At 42.1% G+C, this 12,159-nt stretch overlaps 1 protein-coding gene across 8 annotated transcripts in view; it reads left to right on the forward strand.

Annotated features, from left to right (window-relative positions):
* The window catches only part of TFDP2 (transcription factor Dp-2), a 122,100-nt gene that overhangs the window by 83,129 nt on the left and 26,812 nt on the right, over nucleotides 1–12,159 (forward strand). For 6 of the 8 annotated variants that reach the window (XM_006027273.3, XM_025208461.1, XM_025208460.1 and 3 more), the window contains 4 exons: nucleotides 2,221–2,383; nucleotides 4,474–4,620; nucleotides 9,685–9,753; nucleotides 11,873–12,024. In XM_006027273.3, coding sequence (XP_006027335.1) covers nucleotides 2,221–2,383; nucleotides 4,474–4,620; nucleotides 9,685–9,753; nucleotides 11,873–12,024 — 531 coding nt within the window. The remainder of the gene's footprint in view (nucleotides 1–2,220; nucleotides 2,384–4,473; nucleotides 4,621–9,684; nucleotides 9,754–11,872; nucleotides 12,025–12,159) is intronic. The other 2 variants (XM_006027272.3, XM_006027274.3) reach the window with 1 other exon arrangement.

Consider the following 12,159-nt stretch of genomic DNA (forward strand, 5'->3'; position numbering starts at 1 on the left):
CTTTGTTACTATCAGGAGAGCAGCCAGAACCTTCTCAATGATAGAACACAGAGCTATTACTTTGTTCAATAAGAAAAGGTTTTTTAAGGAATTTGTTTTTGAGAAATGTGTAATGTCCTGTCAATAGGATGTTTGCTTGAGTAAGATGATTGGGGTCAGGCCCAACAGCTGCATCCTATCACTGAGGATTACAGCCCAGAAAATGTCATGGTTTTTAATATTAGCTTCCATTTTTGGTCTTTTAAGGGCTTGCAGTACCACTGTACCAGTGAGTCCTGGCACCAAGGGACCCCAGAACATTCTGCCCTCCCACAACAGCAGACACCTTCCAAACCTAGAAATATACCAGTGAGGCCACTCTGAGCCTCTGCACCTTGAGCTCTGAGTCTCTGGCAGGCCTGAGAATGGCTAGTAACAAGAAACCTGGAGTAGCCTCACTGGCAAGCTCCTGGGCTTGGAGTGTGCAAGTGGTCAGGGTGTTGCTCAGCTATCAGTTAGGTTTGAGCAAAAAAACTTCAGATACCCATTGTACTCCTTGTAAAACTTCACTTGATTTATTTATTTTACATAGTTCATGCTTCAAAACATGCAGTTTCTTTATGCAGGTAAGCTGGCCAAAGTTAGGTTCACCATTTAGCACTTTTTGCTAATAACTTCAGTGTTATTGATGTTAATTTAGAAGGAATTTGTATAGAAGTTATTTTGTATTATACTTTTGTTCTGTTTTATCTTGTTTGCAATGAACCTATTTTTCTAGGTTCCACTCCTAGCATTGTAGTCACTGTAATCCCTTGGCTTTTTGTATCTTAAATTTTTGCTACCAGGAAATGATTCAGTGTTTCATAATACAGCAGTTTACTAATAGAGAGATCTTTTGAAACTGCACTTTTTTGAAAATAGTAAAGTGTATCCTGAATATTATGTAGAGTCCAAATAAGCATTGAAGTGCAATAATGCTGTGGACTAAACTGGACAGTAGCTAGATCCATAGTTTGATGTCATTTTGTTACCCACTCCATTATTTGTTTAACTAAAGTGGATGAGGAATCTGAAACAAATTTATTTTGACAGCTGACTGCTTTAGTAAGACATCTACCAACTGCTGACGATGGATTTCTCTCTCACTGAGTCACCTCTGGCAAATATGAAGGTTTTGTAAAGATTTAAAATGGAAAATATGTATAATGTGCCAGGAATCAATATTGTTTTATATCAGGGGTATCAAAGACACCTGTGCCCCTAGCTGGAACTGGATCTCAGGGCATTTCACAGACTGGATTCAGACCATGAGGAACCTCCTGGGATGGATCTGGACCTGGTGGTGATGATAGGACAAGCGTGTAGTAGGGAGCAAGTGGTAGAAGTGATGAGGCAAGCAGGGTGTAGGGGTTAATATAGCCATCATTCATTTCCCACCCTGCCACCAACATGTGTGCTCATCCATAGCAGGGCTTCATAGCATAGCAGGGAATTCAATGGCAGGCCCTCCCCCTGAATTCCTGATCCCTCTGAAAGCAGCTCCGTGAGCCAGATTCAGCTCGCAGGCCAGATGTTTAACACCTGGTTTACACCAATACTTTGTTAGTAGTTTTCAACATTTTGAAGAGGAGATATGAGAAAAAGACAAAATTCCAAGCTAACACAACAGCCATACCAAAATGGTAAAAGTTTGTCTAGCCCAGAACAGAGACAGAAGTGGCTCTATGCATTTCGGGGTCTCCACTCTGAGATCCCAGAAATTTTCCAAATTCCTTGGTCCTGTTTGCTGCTCCTTGTCCTTAAATCACTTTGCCTTTCATATCTGACAGGTGCTTTTTTCAAAATTTTGCATTACTCAGTCAGTGGGATTGGATCCAAAGAAGTTAAAATAAGCCAATCTATACATTGCCCTGATTCTTTGTTTCTTGTACACCCAGACTTTCATTTAACTTAATTGCTCGTTTTGGATGCAGATGTCATCATGTCATTTCTAAGTATAAAACAGAATTTTTCTGAGCCAAAAGGATCAGTTTTTTTAACATCAGCATTTTTTTTTTCCCCCCAACTGAAAAAAATAAAACCTAATTGGCTCTGGTAATTTACATAAATATGTGACACCAGTTGTCTGGAGCCAGCCATCTTGCTCTCCAAAGCTATTATGAAAGCTTGACCTTTTGCTGCTCCACCAAATAATTTTTTTTAAAAATCCATGCATCTCAATTACTTATTTTTCTCTCCCAGCAAAAGAAGCAAAAAAGGAGATAAAAATGGAAAGGGTCTGAGGCATTTTTCAATGAAAGTGTGTGAAAAAGTCCAACGGAAAGGAACAACATCCTACAATGAAGTGGCTGATGAACTGGTATCAGAATTCACAAATTCTAACAGCCACTTAGCTACAGATGCGGTAAGTGGATATGTTATGTTACTTCTTATTGACTGCTACAAAATTATTGGGGTTCTGTTGGAATCTACTTGTTCTGTTTTTGATCTGACTGGTCATGTTCTGTATTCTCTTCCAGTCATAGCTATAGACTTAGGCCCAAACCTTTCCCCTCAAAAATAAATGCACAGTATGTATAACACAGATTCAATTTTAAATGTAGAATTATGTCCACTAAATACTCTGTAGAAGGCAACAAAGAAGGTACTGAGTTGAAAGGCTGCCTTAAAATTGGCTTTTAAAAATTCTCCTCCTCACTTAAGGCAAATTTCTCACTTAAGTGAGAAAATGAGGTTCTTTGGTCTCCTTGAAATGGAGGACACTTAAGTGCACAGTTTCTAATGTATATGTACACACAAAACTGCAGAGGTTATTATATTAGACTGTAATCCTTTTTTGCTGTGATGGAGAAAAATCAGTTTCTATGGAAATAATATTTCTGTGGGGTATGGTACGGTCATGGTTTTGTTGGCTGAAGTTGTTAATACAAAAGAATTTTAAGTATTTCCAGCAGTAAATTAATTGGCAGCACAGTTTTATTCTACCAGTCTCTCCCAGTCCCTTCCAACAAACTGATAGCCCTTAGTATTTGCCTGCATGGCCTCTAGCTGCTTTCACTGTGTCATGTGGCAGAGTTGGGTTAGTGACATGGACGTCGTGGCAGATCTGCAACCATAATACAAGGAAATCTGAGGTGGTCCTAGTCCTCTGTATGGCCTGACCTTCCCCATGTATGTTAGCAAAAGAAAGACGTGCTATGTATCTTGAGGAATTCAGTATGCTTCAGTGCTGAGTTCTGTACATTGTGTCAGTAATGTCAGGAGTCTTCCTGCCATAGAAAACATTTAGCAATGAGCTGGGATACGAGATTTAAGAGTAGGTGAGTGAAAATATAAACTTAGAATCCTGTGTGTAAGAGTGAAGGGGTTATAACAGGACACGTAGAGATCATAACATTCAGCTGGTATGGGATCACTTCGGTGAAGTAGACACAGTGTTTGAGAGTAGAATGTATGTGGGTATAATTCAACTAAATACATACTTTGTCTTAGCAAAGAAAAGGCTCTAGGTTTTGTGTTACACTTGTCATCTGCTCTAGCCCCCAAGTGATGTGGGATGTCTGCAAAGGGAGAAAGTAAATGTATGTCATGAGTGTATTGAGTTATCACTCAAAGAGGGCAGAGTTCCACTGGCATGCACCTGAACTTTACTTTTTCTGGTTTCCAGACTTTCTAGTGCTGTCAAACGCAAAGTTGGAAAGGCAGTGGATCAACCTTAGGCCATGCCACTGGTCTGTGGGTTTTTTGGATCCAAAAATTTGGTGGCAGGGGAATGGTAGCAATATTAATTGTTCTCAGACTCGCAGCAATTAATGCTGTCACTGCTCCGCACTACCTAATTTCTGGACCTGTAGGGAGCCCCACAGGCCAGATTACAAAGTACACCCATGCCAGGTCACACAAGCCTCCTGCCCCCACATATGTCACCTGCCATGCTAGGTCATGCCAGCACATTGGATCACACTCACAGACCAACCCTGCATGCCAGCCCCATGCTGGATCAGGCCTGAGGACCAACCTTTTGTGGGGGATCTGGCATGCAGACTGGACCTGTGCCACTCATCTGGCCTGTAGGGCTAGAGAGGTTGAGCACCACTGCACTCTGTATTAATGAAGAAAATTTGTCGGTGAATTGTAGTCAGTGTCTGATTTTTCCGCGCCCTATTGCTGTGTTGCTCTTAAGTTGTTGTTTTTGTTCTTGGGAGTATTATCAGAATACATGGTATGAAAATGTTCTCAGTAGAAATGGAAATGTTGCTGGTAATGGCTGTTGCTCTTCCCAGGCATTTCCACCATTTTGTTGCAAACAAGATACATTTTTATCCCAAGCAATACCATAAATTAAAAGATTTGTATTAGTGCCATATTCACTTTAACTGCATTTATTTATATTTATATGTCCTCATGTAAACCTACAAAAGGCAATTCCAGCCTTCATTTTAACTTTCATTTTCAGTGTGGTCTTGACATAATTAACACTACAAGGTTTTTTAGCAGGCTTATGACCAGAAGAATATTAGGCGGAGAGTATATGATGCCCTCAATGTGCTGATGGCAATGAACATCATTTCAAAGGAGAAAAAGGAAATCAAATGGATTGGCCTTCCTACAAACTCAGCTCAAGAATGTCAAAACCTAGAGGTAAGTGAAAGAGATGGGAAGTCTGTTATAATGTAGGTCATGTTCTGTGGTAGTAAAGAAGTTCTACTCTGGAAGACTGGGGGAATTTTATATTTGCATAATAAATATTTAAAAATATGACCTTGCAAAATAATCTGATCGCACTCCTATATAGTGTAAAAATCTCCTTTTGAGATGTAATATATTTTATATCCAATCCTAAATCTTGTTTCTGTGACAAAAATAAGTATCAATGAAGTAAGACAGAATGTTTAAGATCTAGATTAACTGCAGTTTGAATTAACTACAGAAGTGATAAAGGGAATTTATAACAAGGTAGATTGAAGAATATATTGACGTACCTGTTGATATGAATGAAAAGGGAATTGAGTTTGGAGAAAGGAAAAGCTGAAATCTATATTTACATGCAAAGTACAGGCAGTCCTCGGACTTACGACACAATTGGTTCCTGAAAACCGTGTCTTAAGTCAAAACGTTGCAACTCAGAACCAATTTTCTCATAAGAAACAATGTTATAAATGGGGGATTGGTTCCTGAACCAAGGCCCAATACCCTGTTTTCACCAAAACTACCCCAGACTATTGTACTCGATCAATTATAGATGAGTAATATAGCTACATTAACGTATTTATATTGTAAATAGCAATCATATTGATTTGGAAGGACTTCTTAGAGGTGACTTTGCTGGACTTTTTGAAAGACTCTTGGTTGGACTTTTTGAAGGGTTCTTGGCTGGAGTCTTGGAGTCTTGGCTGCAGGTTTTTCTGGAGTCTTGTCTGCTTTCTTAAAGAAAGTGTCCAAGGCAGTTTGGACAGATGTTCTCCAGGGAGATGAGCAACGCAGCGAACTTGTTCGTTGGCATGGCGTTACATCAGATCAAGCATTGTAAAGTCAACACTGACATCGTAAAGTTGAAACTGTGTCAATTTATAAACGTTGTAAGTGCGAAATGTTGTAACTCGAAACATTGTAAGTCAAGGACTGCCTGTACTGATGAAATGAAGGAAGAAATAGTTTAAAAGTTCATATATTGGAGTTTTTGGCCAGTATTTCCAGCAGGCAGAAAATAGCAGAGTTCTTTTTTCAGAGATGTCAAACTTTCCCTATGAAAATTTCACTTACGTGGTAGAAAATAGTTATTACTTTACACAGGTATACATGTCACTATGTTCACAGCAAAATGTTACACTGACTAGCTGAAATTCAGTGTCAGCATGTGTCAAGTTTGTGAAATTTTGTGCATACTTGAGGGAAATAGCAGATATTTTCATGTCCAGAACAAACAATGTATTTTATGTAGTCCTATCCACCTTTGAGGGTTTACAAGCAGGAGATGAGAGGAAATAAAAAAGAAACACCTGTACTGTCTTATTGTGTCAAAAAATAGCAGTTTGATATGATATAGCCATGGAAAATGGCTGTGCCTAATCATTTTAAAGTAAATTTTACACTGTCTTTTGTGGTATTTTTAGTCTTTGATTTGAATTCAAATCCATTTTTAACCTCTACTCATATGAAGGCGTAAGTGAACTTTTTGCTGCGTATCACGTTGCAATGAAATGACAAACTTTGATTTGATTATATATTTTCTCACTGCCCTGTCTGCAATAAAAGAGATTAATCAAATTAATCTCATTCCCTTCCACATTTATGGCTTTAATTACAGTTACACAAAGCATTTCTATATTAAATTGTGTCAAGTGACATTTAACAGAAAAGAAGTAACATTGCTTTAAAACAGTAGATTTACTAGTTTGTAGATATTCTCCAATTAGTGTTCTATATTAAGGTTACCTTAATACCAAAATACATTAGTATACAAAGGACATGTCTACACAAGATGCTTTACCGTGCAGTAGACTAATCTGCTGTGCAGTAAAGTGTCACAGTCTACACATGCAGGGCATTTATTGCACAGTAAATTAGACTACTGTGCAGTTAGTTAGTATCTGTACTAGATTAACTGTGCAGTAGCGCATGTGTATATGCTGACTGGGAGCAAATTTGTGGTTCCCATCTTCAAAAAGGGGAGGAAGGAGGACCCGGGAAACTATAGGCCAGTCAGTCTTACCTCGATCCTGGGCAAGCTGTTCGAGAAAATTATTCTGGCACACATCCAGGAGGGGCCAGCAGGGAAATGCATGCTCAGGGGCAACCAGCACGGGTTCATCAGCGGCAGGTCATGTCAGACCAACCTGGTGGCCTTCTACGATCAGGTCACTAAATCGTTGGATGCAGGGGTAGCAGTGGATATAGTCTTCCTGGACTTCCGGAAGGCTTTCGACACTGTCTCTCACCCCGTTCTCATTAGGAAACTGGGGGACTATGGTGTAGACACCCACACAGTCCAGTGGGTCACCAACTGGCTAGAGAGCCGCATCCAGAGGGTGGTAGTGGATGGGTCCCTCTCGGCCTGGAAGGACGTGGGCAGTGGGGTCCCATAGGGCTCGGTCCTCGGGCCCTCCCTGTTCAACATCTTCATCAGTGATTTGGATGAGGGGGTGCAAAGCACCCTGTTCAAATTTGCTGATGACACCAAGATGTGGGGGGATGTGGGCACAATAGAAGGGAGCAACAGGCTACAGTCGGACCTTGACAGGTTACAAGGATGGGCGGAGGAGAACAGGATGGGGTTCAACACAGACAAGTGCAAGATGATGCACCTGGGGAGGAACAACCGGCACCATACCTACAGGCTGGGGAACTCCCCTCTTGTCAGCACGGAGGTGGAAAAGGAGCTTGGAGTCATTATTGACTCCAAGATGAACATGGCTCGGCAGTGTGGGGAGGCGGCTAGGAAGGCCAACTGTACCTTGTCGTGCATCCACAGATGCATTTCAAGCAGGACCAAGGAGGTGATCCCCCCCCTCTATGCGGCACTGGTCAGGCTGAGGAAAGGTTACGGGACCTGAACCTGTTCAGCCTCCAGAAGAGAAGGCTGAGGGGGGATCTTGTGGCCTGCTATAAACTAGTCAGGGGGGATCAACAGGCACTGGGGGAGTCCCTGTTCCCCCAAGCACCGCCAGGAGTGACCAGGAATAACGGTCACAAGGTGGCGGAGGGAAGGTTTAAGTTGGACATCAGGAGGCGCTACTTCATGGTCAGGGCGGCCAGGGTCTGGAACCAGCTTCCAAGTGAGGTGGTGCAGGCTCCCACCCTGGGGGGTTTTAAGAGGTTAGATGACCATCTTGCCGGGGTCGTTTGACCCCAGTACTCTTTCCTGCCATAGCAGGGGGTCGGACTAGATGATCTGCCCAGGTCCCTTCCGACCCTAGAAACTATGAAACTATGTTCCTGGTCAGCCTAGGCAGCTGGGGGACCACAAGGGATAGGAAGTTCTATGTCTCTGGTCATGGCGCTGCTCAGCTCCCAGCGCCACCCAGAGCCAATCAGCACCAGGACTGCAGAGTTTGCTCCCCAGAGCAGTTCTGCGTGGCACAGAGTTGGGAACTCTGGAGGGTGAGCGGGGGCTGGGAAACCAGCCCCCACCCACCCACCCCCTGGAGCAGTTCTGTGTGATGTGGAGCTGGGAACTCCAGAGGGCAAGCGGGGACTACTAACCCCCTTGCCCTCTAGAGTTAGCAGCTTTGTGCTGCACAGAGATGTTCAGGGGGGGAGGGAGTGGGGGGCAGGTAGGCAGGCAGGAAGGCAGGGGCTAGGAACCCAAAAAGGGCAGCTGCCAGTGAGCCCCCTGCTGAGTGGGGGGCACATGGGGCTTGTTGGCAGCTACCCCACACCCAGGACAGTTCCCAGCCAGCTTCCTGCCAAGTAGGAGACCTGCACAGCAGGAGGCTCACCAGCAGCTTCCCCACACCTGGGACATTTCCCAGTAAATCCCCTGCCGGACAGGAAAGCCCCACCTGGCAGCTGTGTGTCCCAATGTGCACAGAGCCAGGAGAGCTTTTCCGGCTGCAGTGGCAGCTATCTTCTGGCCCCATGGACATCATATTCTGTCCCAATGAGTACAGGGCCAGGAGACAGCTGCCACTGCAGCCAGCAGAGCTCTTCTGAACTGGTGGGCATTAGGACCAGCTCTGTGCCCCAGCCCCCAGTGGAGCTCCCCCTGGCTGCTGCACAGTGGAGCAAATTTGCTTCCAAGAGGCTGTGCATATAGACTTGCTCCCAGGGAACGCTTACTACACAGTATTTTACTGTGCAGTAAGTCTAAAGTACATTAATATCATGTGTAGACACACCCAGAGAGAATATCTAAATTAGACCTGTTAAAATTAACTGTATTTGATAGACTTTTAAGTTTTCTGAGTGGAACAAAGCCCTATATTTAAATGCAGAAAACACTTTAGACAATTATAATAACATTTCAAATGACATTGGGGGGGGGCGGGGTTTCTAGTAGAGTTACGTTTCACAATACTATTAATGTATGTCTTGAGCTATATCATTTGAATGTTTAAGTAGGATGTTCCCTGATCTAAAGTATAGAGTCTGCTGTACTGGTAGCCTGATACCAAGGTCCAGAAATACAATTATTCCAAATGCTGAATGTTAATTTCAAGATCTAATTGTTTTTCTGTTTGTGGCATTGCAATGCTACAGGAAACTGCCTCCCTGCTAGTGCAAAATGGACAAGCTGTTTCTCTCCATTTCTTCTTGCAATTTGTCTGGTTACTCATTTCTTTCAGATTAGCAGTCAAAAAAGGTGTTCACTCTTAGCCTAATGATAGTACGCTATTGCATGCCATTCTAGGCCATCTTAAGCCAATTCTTTCTGTTTGTCTTTCTGACCTGAATAGACAGGAACTTTTGTGGAGTGGACACTACAGTGTACATATTCATATTTGGGAAAGAACAGAGAGGAGTAGGGTGCAGTCTACAATGATGCTGTATAAATTCTGATTCCTCGGGAATCCTCCTCATAAATACTTCACATGAAAATGGAGAAATCACTTGGCTTCTGGGAGGACCTGAGAAGGTTTTGCGATTTATGTTGCAATCCACCACCCTCAAAAATAAAAAGTGCTCAGTTTTGCACAGAGAAAAAGATCAGGCATTTGATGTATTTCCAGTTTTGTATCCTAATGTGCCCAAATTTATGTTTTAAAGATAGAGAAACAGAGACGAATTGAACGAATAAAACAGAAGAGAGCCCAGCTACAAGAACTGTTATTGCAGGTAAATTTAATTAAATTGATGTTGTTTTAAACAGGCGCATCAGGATAAAACCCAACATTTTAATAAGCCCTTGTGTTTCTGGATATCATTCCTTTTTATTAATTTAGTACCAAGGAAAGTGCTACTGTGCTTGCCCCAGTCTGAACCGAAAATACCCCTGGCACTCTTTGAGCCTTAGCCTTCTGGTGCACGTTTGTTGTGCAGCAGAATAATATGTACTGTCCCTTGCGATCCGTACAGTTTGTAAACATCCCCCTCCTGTACCTTTGCTACTGACTCCAGTGGAAAAGGGAGCAGGACCATAGGCCTCCCATTTCATCCTCTACAATTAAAAAATGTCAGTTTTGACACACATTTGCATGGTTTTAGTTGTGCATTCTATAGCTCAGAATCTGCTGTTGCTGGGGAACTTAAATGTTAGGGTGCATAATATAAAAGACTAATGAGTCCGGCATTGGTACTTATTTCACATTCTGAAGTAGTCACCTAGGGAAAGTTTTTATGAAATCTGCTGATTTGGCTTGGAATAAAGAAGTGTTGTACTTCAAATGCATTTCTGTTTGCAAATAAGCATTTCTTCTTTATTTTAAAGTCTGTAACAGCATTTATAGTATTTGGATGTATGCCTAGGTTATGAATACTTAACATAATGGAACTCTTGTATAAAAATCACATGAGTTAAAGTCATAGGGTAATGAGGCTGAAAACTTTTTCATCTTGGTGCAAATATAACAAAGCAGTTTTGCATCCCATCAGATAGGCATTGACATTCAGAGCTTTCTGATGTTCCTGATTTTTCAGTAGCAAAAATCGTTTTTAGTGAGTGCGTTTACACATGCACCTGACTGCGCAGTTGTTACTTGCTAAAGCAGGTGTTACTGTGCAGTGGGGTCGGAAACGACTTGTGCGCCACCAGGACTGCGCAGTAACGGTGGTTACTGCACAGTCATTTAGTACTTGCTTGTTGCTACTGCACAGCAAGTACTGCTAAAGCAAGTACTAAATGACTGCACAGTAACTGCGCAGTAGCATTGGTGTTACGGTTCGTGCCTGCCGACACTATACTGCTGTAGTGATGAGCTATGTTGCCATAGCTTGTTGCTATGGCAATGTAGCATCTTGCGTAGACGCGCCCTGTAGGGCCTAATTCTGACTTTATTGGACCAGTGTAGATCAGCAATGTGACACGGAAGGAATTGTAGAGGAAGTGAAAAGCAAATCTAGCCTCTAAACTGTTAATTCAAAAAAAGATTGTCCTTTGCTTGTTTGCATTTTCAATACCTCTGTGTTTTATAATATCTCTTCAGTAGTTGATTTTACTCAACTTTTAAAATATTTTTCATAGTTGAAATTACTTTTAGCAATTCTTTCCATTTATCTGCCTGTTCTCTTACTGTCTGCATTCAGCTGAGCCCCAAACTGGAGACAGATCCCAGATTATCTTCAGTCCATGCATGTCAGGAATACGTACTCAATCCCAGGTCTCTGGCCTACCTGTGTCCATTTACTAAAAATTTCACAGAAAAAAAGGAGCTGTAGAACAAAGAGAACACATAAGAGGTAGTGAGAAGGGAATGTTTGCAAAGCTAATGATTTGCAAGGACTGGAAGACGTGGAACAAAGGAGAGAGATGATGGATGGAAAGGAGAATAGGGATCTGTTGAAGGTTCCATATGCCGTATATACCACTAAATTTGGCCTTAAGCATTGCTGTTATGTTTAAACTTTCTGACAGTTTAATTGAATAAGCACCCAGCTGTCAGATAAAGCCTCTGTTGTGCCCTTAAATCTTAGCTCTTCATTATAAACGGCACAGAAATCCTGTCTGCCCTGGGTGCTATTGCACAATACTGTGCCTCATTCCCAGAACTCCGGGAGCTGCATGGGAACATGTTTATTGTGCCACCCTTGTAAAAGGTGCGGCATCCACTCCTTTCTGCCCCTGGCCAGGTTGGTTGGCAGTACAAAAACTGAGGTTTTAGTTGCTTCCTCTTTGGAGCAGTGCCAGACAGGTGTGGGAGATACTTGGTTAATACAAGACCTGTGAAATCCTAGCTCAGGGAAGTGTTTGCATGTACATTTGACTATCCCTTGATCACTTTTCCCTTTCTTTCAACAGCAAATAGCTTTCAAAAACTTGGTACAAAGAAATCAACAAAATGAACAACAGAATCAAGGCCCTCCAGCTTTGAACTCTACGATACAGCTCCCTTTCTTAATAGTCAACACTAGCAAAAGAACCATTATAGACTGCAGCATATCAAGTGATAAGTAAGTGGGATGTGGAAATACATATTAGATTATTCCAGTCTTCTTTGTAGTCATCATGGGATTTTTCTTTGAACAAAAATGGCCAGTGCACTTCACACTGAAACTAACTTCTTTATTCTGATACTTCTTTCAATG

The sequence above is a fragment of the Alligator sinensis genome, unplaced genomic scaffold, assembly GCF_000455745.1.
Source record: "Alligator sinensis unplaced genomic scaffold, ASM45574v1 scaffold846_1, whole genome shotgun sequence".
Classification (NCBI taxonomy): Eukaryota; Metazoa; Chordata; order Crocodylia; family Alligatoridae; genus Alligator; species Alligator sinensis.